Source organism: Onthophagus taurus, chromosome 10, assembly GCF_036711975.1.
Source record: "Onthophagus taurus isolate NC chromosome 10, IU_Otau_3.0, whole genome shotgun sequence".
Taxonomy (NCBI): Eukaryota; Metazoa; Arthropoda; class Insecta; order Coleoptera; family Scarabaeidae; genus Onthophagus; species Onthophagus taurus.
In genome coordinates, this window is record NC_091975.1 from 9,500,298 (window position 1) to 9,519,291 (window position 18,994).

Here is an 18,994-nt window from a genome sequence, read left to right on the forward strand (position 1 = left end):
CTCTTTAAAATGATGTATAATAATTGTTGGGTTGGATTGGAAAAATATAGAGAAAAAAAATGTTGAAACAAAACTTACATTTTCGAATAACCTAAAAGTGTCAAAAAAGATGCTATTTTAAAAATTCCTGGAAGCCGTATTTATTGAAATTAAGGAATAAAACTTATTTTAAATTAAAGCTCAGAGCTTTCTCTTTAAAATGATGTATAATAATTGTTGGGTTGGATTGGAAAAATATAGAGAAAAAAAATGTTGAAACAAAACTTACATTTTCGTATAACCTAAGAGTGTCAAAAAAGATGCTAATTTAAAAATTTCTGGAAGCCGTATTTATTGAAATTAAGGAATAAAACTTAATTTAAATTAAAGCTCAAAGCTTTCTCTTTAAAATGATGTATAATAATTGTTGGGTTGGCTTGGAAAAATATATAGAAAAAAAATGTTGAAACAAAACTTACATTTTCGAATAACCTAAAAGTGTCAAAAAAGATGCTAATTTAAAAATTCCTGAAAGCCATATTTATTGAAATTAAGGAATAAAACTTATTTTAAATTCAACCTCAAAGCTTTCTCTTTAAGATTATGTATAATAATTGTTGGTATATACTTTTTTAGATTGCACTATTCGCATAGTTTTGAAATTTTAAATTTTGAAAACGAATTCAGAAGTCGGCAAATCTTTGTGAATGAAATGCTTCGACACTGAATGAAATTTTGTTTGAATAGGTTTAAGATTAAGAAAAGTTTCTCTCAAACTTGTTAGTGAAGGTGTTGTCCCTATGTTATGTTGAGAGGTTATGAAGAATTCTTCTGGTAGGCGTAATGGCTGTCCATAGACTAGTTCAGCGGGGGAGCAACCGAGATCTTCCTTTAAACAGGATCTTAAACCCAGTAAAATTACAGGAAGATTGTTGTTCCACCTATAACTGAATCCTTTGGCAGTGATGGCATTTTGAGGGTCTTGTGGAACCTTTCCAAAATGCCTTTGCTCTGGTGTGGATCTGTTGAGATCCCAATAACTTATTGAATTGCCGAAAGAGATGGGATTCGAATTGTTGACCTCTATCATGCGAGATGGTATGACACCCAATCTCGAAAAATATTGATTAAATAGGGTTGAAGTTATGGTTTCAGATGTTGTATCTGAAATCGGATAGGATTCTGGCCATCTAGTAAATCTGTCTATTACTGTAAGGATGTAGGAACAACCCATTGATGTAGGTAAAGGACTTTTGTGTAACGATGCACCTTGGCCTTTTGGTTATGTTAAAAATCTTCATACCAAAGATCTGAATTAGAATTTGTCATTCTACTTTTAGAAAGATGGTATCGTTTGTTATGGCTTAATTGTTTATCAGTAAGATGTTTCAACTCTATATCTGAATCTTGTGCCTCTTTTGTTGCTGATTCTGGAGGATATTCAGAATTCAAACAAGTTATATTGACTCTAGAAAGAGTGTCCGAAACAACGTTATGTTTTCCTTTCACATAATTAATTTGGGATAAATTCTGCAATGTAGTTAATATATCTTGTCTGTCTAGGTGATTTCTCTGATTTTGAAAAGAATGACTTTTGTTAATTTTTTTTTGAATTGAAACCCTTGATTTTTCAGTAAATGATGAGTTGAATTTACACCAACTCCCTTGGCAATACGAAAATGAAAGTTGCAAATTCCGAAATTGTTGTCACTTCTTGAAGGACTTTTAGAAGTAGACCTTGAGCGAAAATTCGAATGTTGCTTAATAATGATACAACAACGACTACTGTCAAAATTGTTGTGGTTATTAAGTTTTTCGTTAATTGACGCAATATGTGCATCCACAACAGAAAAATGTAGAAAATATATTTTGACATTTTGTTCTGAAATTGTCAAATGCCTTTAATACATCATTCAAGGTTGTTTGTTGTAAACACTATCTAGCGGATAATTACCATGGTTACAGCGGTTTTAAGCGCTCTCATTGGCTAAGGGCCGGTTGTACCACCTCCCGATAAACTATCTAGCGGATAATTACCATGGTTACAGCGATTTTAAGCGCTCTCATTGGCTAAGTGCGCCAATTTATCTATGGGATAAACTTATCGGGAGATGGTACAACCGGCCCTAAGGCCCGTTACTACCAAACCAATGCTATCTATCAGTTAAGCTATCTATAAGATACAATTTATCTCGTAGATAACAGGGTCGTGCGTACTACCACTTCAATTTATCTCATAGTTAAGAAATCTTTGAGATAATCAAGGAATCTAGGGATTTTTTGGTCTATTATATTAAATTGACAGCTCTATATGGTCAAAAAACCTACTATTAGGTATTTTGACGATATTCTAACCTGTTCTAACCTTAAAATTAAAATTTGGAGACTGAGAAAATGCGACGAAACACCAATTTCATCAAAGAAGAATCTCGTGTTATTGTATGTTAAAATGTGATGGTAAACAATAATGGCACAACTAACATGATGAACGACTGAAGATGCCAATTATACACTCACACCTGCAAAATCTGCTATGGATAGCAACATGTTACCTATTGCATAAAACCGAAGAGTCAGCAACAAACGGTTTGAAGGAGGTACAGCATTATTACTAAAATTTTGATGAATTTTACATTAAATAATAGCAATCAACAAATTACTTACGTCATGGATGGAGGTTATATTACATCTTCTATTTGATTCAAAAGGTGATGAAAACTTTTTTTCGAGAGACGAAATCTCGTCATAAATTCAACATCTGAATGAATATTTAAATGGTCAACTCTACTCCTTATTATCCTTTCGCTTTTTATAGGAAATAATTCATTGATTTCTTCAAAAATTTGTTCTTCATCTCCAATATCGAAGACAGAGGCGGCGCTACTGGGGGGTGCAAGGGGTGCACTGCACCCGGGCACCGCCTAAAAGGGGGCGCCGGCGCCTTTTTTAATATTTTCTCCAACAATATCTTATCTTTCTTTTGCAGTATTTAGACCTGTTAGTAGTATCTATTCTTCAGAAAGCAGTATTTAGTCTCCACAACGCAATTTTAGTCTTTAGAAAGCAGTATTTAGTGTCCCAGACGCTGTATTTAGACCTGTCGGCAGTATCTAGTCTTCAGAAAGCAGTATTTAGTCTTCTAGAAGCAGTATCCAGTCTTCTGCCAAAGTTATGTATGTTTTCTCCAGAATATTTTATCTTTCTTTTGCAGTATTTAGACCTGTTAGTAGCATCTAGTCTTCAGAAAGCAGTATTTAGTCTCCACAAAGCAATTTTAGTCTTTAGAAGGCAGTATTTAGTGTTCCAGACGCTGTATTTAGACCTGTCGGCAGTATCTAGTCTTCAGAAAGCAGTATTTAGTCTTCTAGAAGCAGTATCCAGTCTTCTGCCAAAGTTATGTATGTTTTCTCCAAAATATTTTATCTTTCTTTTGCAGTATTTAGACCTGTTAGTAGTATCTAGTCTGCAGAAAGCAGTATTTAATCTCCACACCGCAATTTTAGTCTTTAGAAAGCAGTATTTAATGTCCAGACGCTGTATTTAGACCTGTCTTCAGTATCTAGTCTTCAGAAAGCAGTATTTAGTCTTCTAGAAGCAGTATCTAGTCTTCTGCCAAAGTTATGTATGTTTTCTCCAAAATATTTTATCTTTCTTTTGCAGTATTTAGACCTGTTAGTAGTGTCTAGTCTTCTGAAAGCAGTATTTAGTCTCCACAACGCAATTTTAGGCTTGAGAAAGCAGTATTTAGTGTCCCAGACGTTGTATTTAGACCTGTCGGCAGTATCTAGTCTTTAGAAAGCAGTATTTAGTCTTCTAGAAGCAGTATCTAGTCTTCTGCCAACGTTATGTATGTTTTCTCCAAAATATTTTATCTTTCTTTTGCAGTATTTAGACCTGTTAGTAGTATCTAGTCTTCAGAAAGCAGTATTTAGTCTCCACAAAGCAATTTTAGTCTTTAGAAAGCAGTATTTAGTGTTCCAGACGCTGTATTTAGACCTGTCGGAAGTATCTAGTCTTCAGAAAGCAGTATTTAGTCTTCTAGAAGCAGTATCTAGTCTTCTCCCAACATTATGTATGTTTTCTCCAACAATATCTTATCTTTCTTTTGCAGTACTTAGACCTGTCAGCAGTATCTAATCTTCAGAAAGCAGTATTTACTCTCCACAAAGCAATTTTAGTCTTTAGAAAGTAGTATTTAGTGTTCCAGATGCTGTATTTAGACCTGTCGGCAGTATCTAGTCTTCAGAAAGCAGTATTTAATCTTCCACGGTAGTATCTAGTCTTCAGAAAGCAGTATTTAGTTTTTTAGAAGCATTAGATCTTTTTGAAGCCTCTTGTTATCTATACGGATCTTGTACCACCCGGTACCTCATTTCTGCAGCTGTTACTTTGCTTTTGTGCTTGGCAAGACGCATTGGTGGACGCAATTGGCAAAGTTTCCGTATTGGTGATTTCCTGTCCTGTGCAATAACAAGACAAGTCCATTGGTTTCTTGTTCATATAATCAATTTTTTGTTTTCTCTGAACAGTAATTTCAGACTTCATGTGAACTTTGAACAATGTAATTCCTGTTTTTTGCTGAAGTCTAGTTTATAACTATTGCAATTTCAGACTTTTTTTTTTTTTAGTTTGGTTTTTCACCAGTATAATTCTTAAATTTTTGCTGAAGTATGGATTATGATTATTCCAGCCTTTTTTAAGTTTATTTATATTTCTTTGATTATATCTATTATGCATTTTTTAATTTTTTTAAATTAAAATGAATTTTTAATTTTTCCCCCGCATTTTGGGTGCTCCCAAAATGCGGAAATTATCCATGATGATTTTATCTAATGTTAATTATTAATAGTTTTTTATTTAAATTTATATTACTTTTCTTATTTTAACTAAAATAGTAAAACGCTCGAATTTTATACGTCAGTATAAATCCTATTTGAGGTTAGATATCCGCAGTTATCCCTTAGATAGCAACTTATCCGACACCCAATCCACGGGTTACAGGTATTTCAAAAGTTATCCCTTGGATAGCGGTATCTATCAGATAAATACAGTGGTAGTAACCAATTTTTAAGCTATCCGATAGATAACGCTATTAGCGACTTTAACTATGAGTGGTAGTAGTGGGCCTAAGTGCGCCAATTTATCTATCGGATAAATTTATCGGGAGGTGGTACAACCGGCCCTAAGTGAAAAATGGCACTACTCATTGTGATACCCCTATAAAAACATAGTTCATAATGAAAATATCAAAATTCTAACCCTTCGATTACTAGATTTTTGCAAACCAGCATATTCCTAAGAGACATTTAGGAAGAGGATATTTTTTTTCTCGACATAGAACCCAGCCAGATTCACTCTGGTATGTTTCTCGACTCATCTTTATAAATAGGAAAGCCAAGAGGTTTTGCGATGGACTTCTCAAATTCAACTTTGGCAATATGAAGATTGAGATGAGAGGATTAGAATAACCAACGTTTTTCCAGTATAAAGGAGTAGACTGAATAAGGTCCATTACTACCATCTTTTAGTTAAATTTATCTTATAGATAAACCCATCTACTAGCCAATCCGAGCGTTTAAAATAGCTGTAACCATACTAATAATCCCGTAGATAGCTTAACCAGAAGATGGTAGTAATGGACCTTAGGCTCGTTACTACCATATTCTGGTTAAGCTATTTTAAGCGCTCTGATTGGCTAGTAGATGGGTTTATCTATAAGATAAATTTAACTAAAAGATGGTAGTAATGGACCTTAGTAGTTTACTGCTATTTTGTCGCTCGTTTTTATTGCAACCCAACCTAATAACGTTGTAGCTGTATCTTATAACGATTTGATAACCGCAATATAATAACTATTTACTGATTTCGGTTGTTTAAAACCATGATCAGCCGAATTAAAAAAAAAAATCAAAAATTTTTTCTTATTTATTGTTTAAATATATACATAAATTAGGCTTAACACTAATTAAAATTAAAAATTGAGATAGTTTTAAAAAGAAGCCTTTGTTTTGATGAAAATAAATTAATTGTACATTAAAATACGAAACATGCGCGTCTACAGCAACATTTTTTTTGAATTAAAAAATATTTTATTGTGATTCGAAACAAAATCTAAAAGCTACGATATACACTTTTTTTTGATTAAATGACATGATTTTTATTATTTAAACTTCGTTTTTGCCACCATCCAAGCGTTTCAACTGAAAAGAAAAACACCAAAGTTAAAATAATAAAATAATTTGAGTTTTTGGGTTAGAACGAACTTACATTAATTTCATTCTCAACGTTCCAAATATGATTAGGCTTGTATAAACGGATTATTTAGGTAACTTTATTAGATTCGATTTTTATGGAATGGTGATGTTAATAGTTTCACTTACTTCTTTTTCATCGGCTACAACCGCAGTGTAACGTTCGATGATCTTAACCGGACCAAGTGGTGGAGCTTGGAAGGCGTGTTTGTAAAGTAAAGCGGCGATTACACCACCGAAAATCGGGCCGACCCAATAAACCTAATCAAAAAATATTAAATTAATTAATTAAATAAAAAATAAGGTTGAAATGGAATCTCTGAGTAAAAGCATTCCTTTTCGACTATTGTTTGTGGTTATGAGAGCGTAACTTAACAGCTAAGTCACTTAAAAGTATATATAATAAAGGAAATACGGTTCGCAATTAACACAATTTCCGTTTAGTTCGGACAAAAATTAAAGTTTCGATTTATATTTTAATAATTACCCAATGATTAGTCCAATTTCCAGCAATTAAAGCAGCTCCAAAACTTCTAGCTGGGTTCATACTGGCTCCTGTAAATTGTATCGTAGCTAAATGTCCAACAGCAACAGCCATTCCAATAGCTAAAGCAGCTCCATGTTTCGAATCTGGTTTGTTACCATCGCAAACACCACAAACGGTTAAAACCAAAACAAATCCCAAGAAAAATTCAATTCCAAATCCTTGAACTTCGCTAATATCTTTAGCACACAAAGTAACTCCGGCAGCTTTTTCTGTAATTAAAGCTTTAACCAAAGCGGATCCAGTGATTGCTCCAATACATTGTACGATAATATAAAGAATTCCTTTGATTATAGTGATGTTATTGGTTGCTAACATTCCGGCGGTTACGGCTGGGTTTATGTGGGCTCCACTTACATGGCCCAAAGCCTAAATTTGATCGGTGTTATTAAAATGTAATTAGAAAGGATTTAATAATTAATAACCTGCACAACGATGAAAATTGTGAATCCAAACGTTAAAGAAATTAAGACGAGATGACCCAAATCGCTCGCCATCGGGGGAAACACTTGAGTTGAAGCGCAGCCGAAAAAGTTTAACAACAAATTTCCAATGAATTCGGCCAAAAGTGCTTTGCATAAAATGTTATTTTTCGTTTTTAGCTCATTTATGCCTAAAGTCTCACTGAATTTCCCCATTTTTCCTGCAAGTAAAAGAGTCATCTTAAATCATTGGTTTAGAAAGTTTCAAAGCGAAATCGAATAACCATATTAAGACGTAACAGTTCAAGTTTTTCTTTTAAACGTCTTTTATCTAGGTTAGTAAATACCAAAATATCACTTTCAAAAGAAAAAAAAACATCTCAATTGTTAAAAACAAATAGTCTAAGTAACCAAATTTGTATTTCATTTAGCACGTATTCGTTAAAAACTTAAAATTAAAAAAATAAAAACATCTCGTGTTATTAATATTGAGGCTTGGTTGTAAACATCGATTAATTTTCAGTTTCATCTGATAATGAAATTGAAAGGGTTAGGTTGGGTATAGTGTTAAAGGCGCGCCCATTTCTACGTCGGGGTTTCAGAAAATACGTATAACTCTTCAAATATACTGCTTTAACCAAACCCCGACTCTTTTAATAAACAAGGGGGCATAAACCACGTCGAATGTTATAGACGTAAAGATATTTTACTGTGTCGTTTGAATGAATTAAGAAAGGGTGGCTCTCTAATGAAATTAGGAGGGTTGGTTTTTTACGGTTGGCTAATTCTGCTAATAAGAAATTGAATGTGTTATGATGATGAAAATTTAACATTTAAGAATAGTTATAATTCTTAGCCAAAATACATAAAATTGAAATATTGCAATTGTGTTCTAAGAATAGAATTTATTGAGTGACTCTTTAGTTTTTGCCAAAATATACAAAATTTGAAACGTAATTATTATTTTTAGCTATAATAATGGTTTCAAAGAGTTTTATATACAGGGTGATTTATAACATACGGAGCAGACTAAAAGAGTTTAAAAGTGTTTTGTTAAAAACTTAATAGTTACATAGATATCGCATGTTAATTTTTCAAATAATTTAACGTCCATTTTTGAGAACCGCTAATATTCAGTAAAGAATAATTAAAATACTTGTCCGTTGCTAAGTAACCAAATCAACTGGATTGGCAGCAATAAAAACATGGTATCAGCGGTTCTCAATAAACAAACACCACCGTTTGAGCGTTTTAACAAATTTTTAAATAGCCGTAACTGCTATTTATAAAGATTTAATTATCTTTATTAATTATGCATTGTTTAAGTAACCCCGAAATATTCGCAGTTTGAATTTAAGCGTAGTGTAATACTTCAACTTTAACGTTCTATATCTTTGTGATTATTAAGTTGTGGTCAAAATTTTATTAGAAAAATATCTTCAATTTGGTTCTTAGTACCTACCCTTTTAGTCTGCTCCGTATGTTATAAATCAGCCTGTGTACATTTTCCTTTTATATACAGGTGTCTCACGTAACTGGTTCGAGTTAGAACTCTTTTAGGTTCGAGTATTGGTACAGTTTTGAAATTTTGGTAGTATGGGTTGTTCAGTCGGCACTTTCGATCTAAAATATTTTCAAGATGGCTGCCACTTCCGGTCTACCGGAAGTAAACCATAATTTCGTTATTTTAAATGGAATGCTCTAGTTTTTATTACACCTTTTAATTGTATGTAAAAAAATATGTTGACTTTCATAAAAGTTATTGGTACCTAGCGTTTTTCGTTTTCGAATTATTTTGATTTTAAGGTTTTTTTGGCAAATTTCACCATGCTCTTTAAAATCTTATATTCCAGCCAACGTTCATTCAAATAAGCTCTAAATTGGCATGATTACTCTTCAGATGCTCTCAAAAAGATTGTCATATATTGTAGCAGAGTATCTTATACAGGATGGTTAAAAATTGAATTACCGTTTCTCCGTATTCAATGGGGAGAAAGTCGAAAATTTTAAATACAACGCCCCATATTTTATTAACCTAGATGAAAGGAAATTTAATTCTCTACAATTTATCTATAAACATTACTATACCTATCTATTGTAGTTTCTCTCATATTCGTAAATTTATCAAAACATGCAGGAAATGCAGGAAACCGTTTGTATTTTTATTAGAAGGCATTTTGACAGTTTGTTGTTTAATTTATTTCTATTATTATTTGTAATATTAACTACGATTGATAATCTTTTAGTTTACTAGCTTTTACTTACCAAAAATAACAAACAGAATCAAATAAATGAAACTATTAAAACAAAAAGTTAATGACAAAAATTAGATTTGAATAAAAATATAAATTTGTTATTAAATTGAATTTGGAAATGCAATAAAATACGTTAAATTATCTATTTCGTTGTCTTCATCACTGGTGACCGGAAATATGCGATTTCTTTTGGTTTCGATTTTGGCATCTCTCATTAAGTGTTCGACACGTCCTGTCCTAAAGTTTATTACATTCGCCATCAATACAAAATAAATTTCAAATATCGGCGTTGGAATAATTTACCATGATGTTCAATAACTTACACCCGTCGTCAAATGTAACTAATGGCAACAATAATACAAACATGGACCAAAAACTATCAACATTCCATAGCTTTCTAATAAGAAAACCTGCATTTCGTGCATGTTTTAATAAATATCGCAATATGAGGCAAACTACAATAAATAGGTATGGGAATGTGTATAGGTAATTTGTAGAGAATTAAATTCTCTTCCTGATAGCCTAAAAAAATATGGGGTGTTCCATTTAAAATTTTCGACTTTCTCGCCATTGAATATGGAGAAACAGTAATTCAATTTTTGACCACCCTGTATAAGATACTCCGATACAACAAATGGCAATCTATTTGACAAGATCTGAAGAGTAATCGTGCCAAAGTAGATCTTTTTTGAATGAACTTTGGCTGAGATATGGAGTTTTAAAGAGCACGGTGTAATAAAAAGTATAGCATTCCATTTAAAATAGCGAAGTTATGGCCACTTCCGATAGACCGGAAGTGGCGGCCATCTTGAAAATATTTCAGATCGAAAGTTCCGAATGAACAACCCATGCTTCCAAAATTTCAAATCTCTACGAATAGTGGAACCTGAAAAAGTTTTAACGAACCAATTACGTGAGACACCCTGTATATATACAGGCTGTCCCATATCTTCTTTCTTTAAATCGAAACTTCACAAAATTATTAAAATTCCAAGAAGTTGTAGGAGATTTTTACTCGCATTTATCAAAAATAACCTTAAGATACAACATTACAGTATGGAATTTTGATAAAACATCATGAAACTCTTAAAATTGTCGAAAATACTTGATTTGTTACTAAAAAATCCTCTTCAATAAAATTTTTCAAGAAGAGTTGAAATGTTTGTATCTATTACCGTTAGAAAAATTAAATTAAACTTGTATTTCAGTATATTTAAAGTTTTTGGTCGACATCGTCTTCACCGATTTCATGAGTAGAGTAGCTGAATGCTTTGGAAGAGGTCAAATTTTTTTTCCTTCATATTCTTCAAAGGTAACGTTTCCAAATTTCGCCAGTCTCTTGGCATTTCGAGAGCAGAACCATTTTACCTCACTAACATTGAGAGCAAGTAGAATATTACGATATAAACAAGACAAATTATATCCACAGCATTACCCTAAAATATGACTATGAATTTTTAATTCATTGCCATTTCTTTTAATAAGCATAATATTTTGTTCCTTAAAACTCAAGGAATGCTGGCACAATAGATCCATACTAGAAAATCAATCTAACACCAATTTGGCTTAATCACACCTCCAGAAGTACATTGGTAGTGGAGAGATGATTTTAAAAAATGATTTTGTCAAATTAAAAAAAAATTTATAATAAATTGTATAATAACGAAATTAAAGATATTATTCTACACAGAAGATTTTATCAAAAAATTCTTGAATGGTATAAAACGCGTTTTGGCAAATTTCATTCTTCATTCTTGCAAAGGGTAGATCTCGTACCGACGCAGGTAGATGGTTAAAGAATTTAATGCCCCAATAGTTGGCATTGTTTTGGATTTTAGACAAACGATGTGTGGGGATACGCAGTTCCTTTTTGTTTCTAGTGTGATAGTTATGGGAATCACAATTTTTTGGCAGAAGGTATAATTTGGTGAACGTTCTTTATACAGTTGAATATATACAGGGTGTCTCACGTAACTGGTTCGTTAAAACTTTTTTAGGTTCCACTATTCGTAGAGGTTTGAAATTTTGGTAGCATGGGTTGTTCATTCTGAACATTCAATCTAAAATATTTTCAGGATGGCCACCACTTCCGGTCTACCGGAAGTAGACCACAACTTCGTTATTTTAAATGGAATGCTATAGTTTTTATTACACCTTTCAATTATACATAAAAAAATATTTTGACTTTCATAAAAGTTGTTGGTACCTAGCATTTTTTGTTTTCGAGTTATTTTGATTTTAAGTTTCTTTTGGCAAATTTCACCATCCTCTTTAAAAGCCCATATCTCAGTTAACGTTCATTAAAAAAAATCTCTAAATTGGTACGATTACTCTTCAGATGTTGTCAAATAGATTGTCATTTCTTGTATCAAAGTATCTTATACAGGGTGGTCAAAAATTGAATTACCGTTTCTCTATATTCAATGGCTAGAAAGTCGAAAATTTTAAATGGAATGCCCCGTATTTTTTTACCCTATCAGAAAGGGAATTTAATTCTCTACAAATTATCTATAAACATTCCTATTTATTGTAGTTTCTCTGATATTGGGAAGTTGATCTCATGGTCTATGGTTTACATTATCGAATGCTCTTGACAGATCCACACTCACTAGTTCCACAAATTTTCTTTGATCAAGTGTCTTCAAGATATCTTGAATTGTATCATTTAATGCAGTATCTACCTTTGCGGTGTCCATGTTGATAGTTAGTTAAAATTTCAAATATTCAAATAGAATAATCAAATATTCTTGTAGTTTTGAAATTGTAGGCAACATTAAGATAGGTCTGAAAATTTCTGGTTTGCTTATGTCCCCCTATTTATATACAGGAACTATTTTGGCGACTTTTAATTCCTCAGGGAATATTCCATGTTTGAGGCACATGTTAAAAATGTACACTAAATGAACACCTAAGCTTGATATAGATTTTTTTTAAGAAGGCTATAGACATTCCATATATGTCCTCACTGCTTTTTGGCGCAAATTTCTTTACTATCGACATAATCTCTATAGTATCATGACGCATTGTTTTGTATTGATAGAGTCTTCATATAGTTGTTTGCTAAATCCGAGTTTACTTGATTTCCAATTGTTTGAATGTATTCATTAAACTCTTCAGGTGTAACATCAATTTTGCTCTTCGTTTTCTTGTTTACCTTTAATTCATTATTTATTAATTGCCATACCTACCTAATTGCCTACTTCTTTTGCTTGTTTGGTGCATTATACAGGGTGTCCCGCAACGATTGTACAATACTGCATCAGCATATTCTCTGATCGAAAACAGACAAGAAAAGTCTAATAAACATAGGTCCGAAAATGGACCAATTTAATATTAAGTTAATTAATACAGTTCATTAATAATTTAATAAAACAGGTAACAAAGATTGTCGAAGAAAATCGTTCAACCAGCATAAAAACAACGAATATTTAACAAATTGGAAAAGATTCATGTCATAATAAATGTTCAATATGCGCACCATTTACTTCTAAACACAAACGGATACGTTTTCTAAATGAACTTCTAATGCGTTCAAAGATACCAGGAATTTGTTTTACTGTGTCACATGCGTTACTAATTTTATTCTTCAAATCCTGCACATTTTGAACGTCTTCAGAATAAACAATTTGTTTTAAATGTCCCCAAAACCAAAAATCTAACGGATTTAAATCTGGTGAACGAGGTGGCCCTCCTCGGCCAATCCACTTATTGCCAAATCTGTTATTTAAGTATGCTCGAATAGCGCGTGCATAATGTGCTCTTTGGAAGAAAAAATGGACCTAATAACCGATCACCTATAACTCCAGCCCATACATTAACACTGAATCGCCACTGATGATGAGTTTCTAGTATTGCATGGGTATTTTCATCGCTCCAAACGTGCGCATTATGAATATTAAAAATTCCGCTTTAAGTAAATGTTGCTTCATCCGTAAATACAATGTTTATGGGAAAGTCGACGTTTACTACCTCTTCCTGTATGGCCCACCTACAAAAAATCTCTCTTTTTTCGCCATCATTTTCTGTTAGAGCTTGAACGGTGTTGTAATGATAAGGATAAAGCAACTGCTCCCTTAAAATGGAACGGTGAACGGTTGTTTTGTTAATGTTTTCTTGTGCAGAAATTCTTCTAATGCTGGTTGAGGCATTTTCATCGACTCTTCTCAAAACTGCTTCTTCTAATTCCACCGGCCTTGTGTAATGTCTCTCCGTGGAATGGCTGTGGGTTACGCTTCCCGTTTCTTTTAATCTGAGAAATAGTCTGCTAAAGGTGTGACTATTAGGCAATCGTCTGTTCGGGAACCTTTGCGCGTAATGACGAGCTGCTAACGACGCATTTCCATCAGCTAGTCCGTAACAATACACCATATCCGCCATCTCTTCCTTGGAGTAATTAATAGGAGCCATACTTAATAGTTTTATTAAATTAAATAGTAAAATAATAATTTCGTGAAGTATTATTTTTTTTTTGATTACACAACTTATCGTAATCATAGTAACGACTTAATTATTATAAAAACAAATTTAAATTCATGATGTTAACAATATCAACTTATGAAACTAAATCTTTGAATATCTCGAAAATGGTCCATTTTCGGACCTATGTTTATTAGGCTTTTTTTGTTTATTTTTGATCATAGAATACACTGATGCAGTTTTGTACAATCGTTGCGGGACACCCTGTAGTTCTCATTTTCGTTTTGCAATTGCTTTTCACGTTTTATTTCGTTTCGTAATTCATTTTTATATTTATTATAAATTCTGTATTTCTCATCGTATGCCTCATCTGTTTTTGTACAGGGTGTCCAAATTTCGATGGGTTAGTTATTATGAAAGACAGAAAGTTTCGGCTTTCGCGAACCTGAGCTACTTTTTTGTGAAACTTACAATGGCGCAAACTAAATTTTCATAGCCCTCTTCGTTTTGATATACAGGGAGTGTTTTAAAATTTATGATTTTCAGACACCTCCTGTATCTCGGCTGTACAGGGTGTCCATATTTCGATGGGTTTGCAGGGTATCTCAGTTATTATGAAAGATAGAAAGTTCCGGCTTTCGCAAACCTGTGCTACTTTTTTGTGAAACTTACAATGGCGCAAACCAAATTTTCATAGCCCTCTTCGTTTTTGATATACAGGGAGTGTTTGAAATTTACGCCTCCTGGCTATCCGGAATCTTAGTAAAAAAGTAAAAACGGGTTCTAATACATTTTTTCACGTGGAATCCAATGGTGCACGTAGAATTTTTCTAGTCATCACGGTTTTTGAGTTATAAACACAACTCAAATACTGAATATTCAACTTTTAAAATACTTAACTCTTTATAACTCAAAAACCGTGATAAGTTTCACAAAAAAGTAGCTCAGGTTCGCGAAAGCCACAACTTTCTATCTTTCATAATAACTGAGATACCCTGCAAACCCATCGAAATTTGGACACCCTGTACATTGCGCAAGAATACTTAAAATTTCTATGGTGTTTATTCTATCCTTTATTCTTGTTGGTAAATATTGGTTGGCACGCATACTAGATTGCAATGTAATTTCTCTTTTAGGACAACATTTGTTAAAAACGGATATCAAATAACTAAAGTATTTCATACTTAGTAATAAACAGAAAATGTGATTTTTTTTACAATCAAAGTGAATCACAATGAAATCACTCTAAAGAACAAAAATATGCTCACTCGCTTAACCACACCTGCAGAATTGTCGATAAAGTTGAGAGGAGGTTTATTTACTATTTTGGCATTTATTTCTCAACCTCTAACAAGAGTAACACAAAAGAACTAATTTTAAAAATAAGAATTATCAAGCACGCATTCTCTTAAATCTTCACTTTTACTCTAAATGTGGAGAACATTTTTTAATTGACTGCCATTTCATTTAATAAGTATAGTATTTATTTCCTTAAATCTCAAAGAATGTTATCACATTGAAACCAACATAGAAAATGAGAAATTTAGATTCCCCTAGCCATACCCTAGCATTCGCTAGTCTAGTCACACTAGATTTAATCTGGGTTAACCACGTCCTCAGTGAAGTTAAATAATAGTATATTATTCAACAAGCGTATAATGGCGGCTGTTACCCACGAAGATGAAGATGTAATCTGAGTGGGTAACATCCATTATACGCAAGTTGAATACTATACTTTATCTACAACTATTTAATTTTGAAAAAAAAGATCAAAAAAATGAAAAAGAATAAACTTGATAGACATTTCAGACATAACCTCAATATAAGAAACCTGTCATTTCTGTTAATATATTATTTTTTGATTGGTAGGCCGTGTCAGAACTGTGGAGCAATGGCTTCATTATTCAACACTTTGTCAGTCATCTATTCATTATACATTTGAGTTTTGACGGGTAATGACATGCATTACCCATGACTGACAAAGTGTTGAATAATGAAGCCATTATTCCACAGTTCTGACACGGCCTACTAATCAAAAAATAAAATATTAACAGAAATGACAGCTTTCTTATATTGAGGTTATGTCTGAAATGTCTATCAAGTTTATTTTTTTTCCTTTTTTTTTGATTTTTTTTTCACACTTGTTGAATAATATACTATTACCATAAACAATCAATGAACCACATTAAAAAATAAGATTCGAATTAACCAAACCCCCATATTTGTCATAAACAAGCAATTTTTTTTAATATACAGTGTGTCCCAGAATAGATGTTACAATAGGTATAATGAAATAAAATTTTTTGAATTTTATTTTAAGGATGAGGAAGCTCTGCTTGGTGTGGAGAGAATTTGAAGTATATTTTTTTATTTTGAAAATCAACTCTGCCTTGACAGTGAAGCGAAAACTATTTTTAGTTCAGCAGTTTCATGATACGGCAAAATTTCGTTAAGAAAAGTTGTTCAGAATGAGAAATTAAGACACTGCAAAATTTCAGAAAGATCTACCTACATTGATTAAACCACCATATTTTAGATTAGATCAGAGTGAAGAAAAACAACAATGAAAAATGCCATAAAATATATATTATCCCTCAGTTTTAGTTCACATTTCAATTACTCTTGCATTATGTTAACAGTAGAACAGAAAATTTACGTCGTGCAGTGTTATGGATTTGGGCAAAGTGCACTAAGAGCAGTGGTGATCTTACACGTATGACTGTTATGCGAATAGTTAAGAAATTTCTTACTTCGGGAAGCTTTGTTAAAGTTAAGAGAGAGAAAAAGAAGTATAACGACAATAGAAAATTAGCTTTAGAGAATTTACTCATTGTATAGAAAAGTGTGCAACAAAAAGTGGATGCTAATATATATAAATATATAATAAAATATAAATAAAATAAAATTATACAATATTTATGTTATTTAAACTAAAATGTGATGGTTCAACCAAAGTAGATACATCCTTCTGAAATTTTGTATAGGACCATAACTTCTCATTTTGAACAACTTTTTTTATACCTCTTGTAACATCTATCCTGGGACACACTGTATTATTAATAATTTAATTTTTTGTTGTTCAACTAACAATATTCTGTTAACCTTTTTTATCAGTATTTTTATTATATTGTGGCTTAATTAGTGCGTACGAAAAACCGAGTCGAATGAGACGTAATCAAACAAATTTGCGTTCGCTTAACGTTTTTAATAATACGCCCCAAGCAAACAGATAACAGAAACGGGTAACAAAAATGTATTTGTGTAAACAATCGGAGTTTTATTGAACACACGTTAAAGAGAGAACAAAAACTAATTATTCGTTTATATATTTGTTGAAGCCATAATATTGAAAGATTTTATTTGAAATGATTGCTTTTAAATTGATTAATTTCTAACAGTTTAAAATCGTTTATGAATCGTTTGAAATTTCAAGATCAGATATATTTATAGATTATTTATAACCGATTGTAACGGATTTATGTTTTCTTTGGGCATCGTAAAATCAAACATCTGTTTGTTTGTTTCTTAAAAAAAATCTCATTTCTTGTTCCGCGTTTCATGTTTTCGCTTATATTTTATGTTTTTATTTATCCGCAGAAAATGGCACGTAAAGTTATCATATAAAAAAATTTGTTTGTAACAAAATTCTTAATTTAATTTTAATTAACTTACCGTTTTTAGTTTAGTTCGGAGCTTTTCCACTAAATTTTGAGCTTACAACGAGAGCACAAAACGACAACCACGACGTTTCGTTTACGAATGAGCTTTCCTCTATTTCTTTCGATTCGCAGGTGTCACAGTGCGTTTTAGAACTGAACTCGTCGTTTTTAGTGGGGATACAACAACGATTTATGTTATTTCGTTGTTGTTCTATTTAGAAAATGACCGCAATATAAATGGGAAAATGATTATTAATTTTATTAAGAACTTAAATGATTCAAAACTTTTTCTATGGAATATAACCATTTTTTGATAGAATCTTCAAGAAAATTACTTAAAGTGTGTTGGGATTTATTTTTTTTAGTGATGTAATTTGTTTAAACCTTGACATTTTTTTATTGTACCATCAGGTTAATTATAAATAATTAGGATTGTTCTTGAAGTCTTTTGACTTCATTTTTTAGCGTTAATTAATTAATTTTTGAATTTAACATTATTTCGTTTTAAAATAATTTTGTTACATACATTTTTAAGGAAAATCACAAAGCAACTCAAGGCTTTTCTAGAAACACTCAAAGAATGTAACGTTGTGAATTTTAAAAAAAATTAAATCTACACCTTTTCTACTTTTAGTTGTCTATGAATTTGTATTTATGTAAGATATACTTTAAAGATTTAAAATGAATTTAATGGAACAAAAAGATCATGTTGTAACATCCAATGTAATTTGGGCAAAGAAATTATGTGTAGAACTCGTTTTTTCGATTAAGAGTACATGATTAAATGTACTTTATAGTACATTGAGTAGTCTTTATAGTAAAAAATTATAGTAAGATGACTAAAATATGTGGTGACACTGCTAATAGAAGACTAGATACTGCTTGCATAACATCCATTTCTGTTTGCAGAACACTAGAAATTGATAATAGAAAACTACACTTCTAATCTGTGTAATAACAAAACTTCAAATATTGTTTTCTCAAAAATTAAAAGTTATTTTTCAAAACAGGTTGGTTCATTGGAAAGAGGACACTTTTATTAACACTTTGGGAAATTTTCATACTCATATTCCAAGAAATCGATTTTATACGAATTTTTAAAAATTAATTGGCAAAAATTGAAAAATTCGAGAAAATTGTCGATCATTTCAACAATTTATTTCTCAAGAACTGAAAGAGATTTTTGAAAACGGCTCTTTGCATTAAAAAGAGGATACTTTAATTCATAATTGGTGATATTTCCACAAGAATACTGCAAGAAATGAATTTAATAGCGAATTTTGAAAATTGCTACATCAAAAATTTTATCAAAACTTCAAATATTGTTTTCTCAAAAACTAAAAGTTATTTTTCAAAACGGGTTGGTTCATTGGAAAGAGGACACTTTTATTAACATTTTGGGAAATTTTCATACTCATATTCCAAGAAGTAGATTTTATACGAATTTTTAAAACTTAATCGGCGAAAA

General features: G+C 31.7%; 2 protein-coding genes across 2 annotated transcripts in view; one reads left to right on the top strand and one right to left on the bottom strand.

The window, feature by feature from the left end:
• Window positions 1-18,994, top strand: part of LOC111419837 (aquaporin homolog protein drip) — a 100,275-nt gene that overhangs the window by 1,105 nt on the left and 80,176 nt on the right. The gene's annotated exons all lie outside the window — the stretch shown is intronic.
• LOC111421918 (aquaporin prip) lies at window positions 5,892-17,690 on the bottom strand. Its single transcript, XM_023055118.2, has 5 exons — window positions 17,540-17,690; window positions 7,200-7,417; window positions 6,718-7,143; window positions 6,360-6,491; window positions 5,892-6,179 (listed from the first exon to the last, which is right to left on the bottom strand). Exons 2-5 carry the CDS (start codon window positions 7,410-7,412, stop codon window positions 6,144-6,146), a joined length of 807 nt encoding a protein of 268 aa, XP_022910886.2. The 5' UTR covers window positions 7,413-7,417; window positions 17,540-17,690; the 3' UTR covers window positions 5,892-6,143.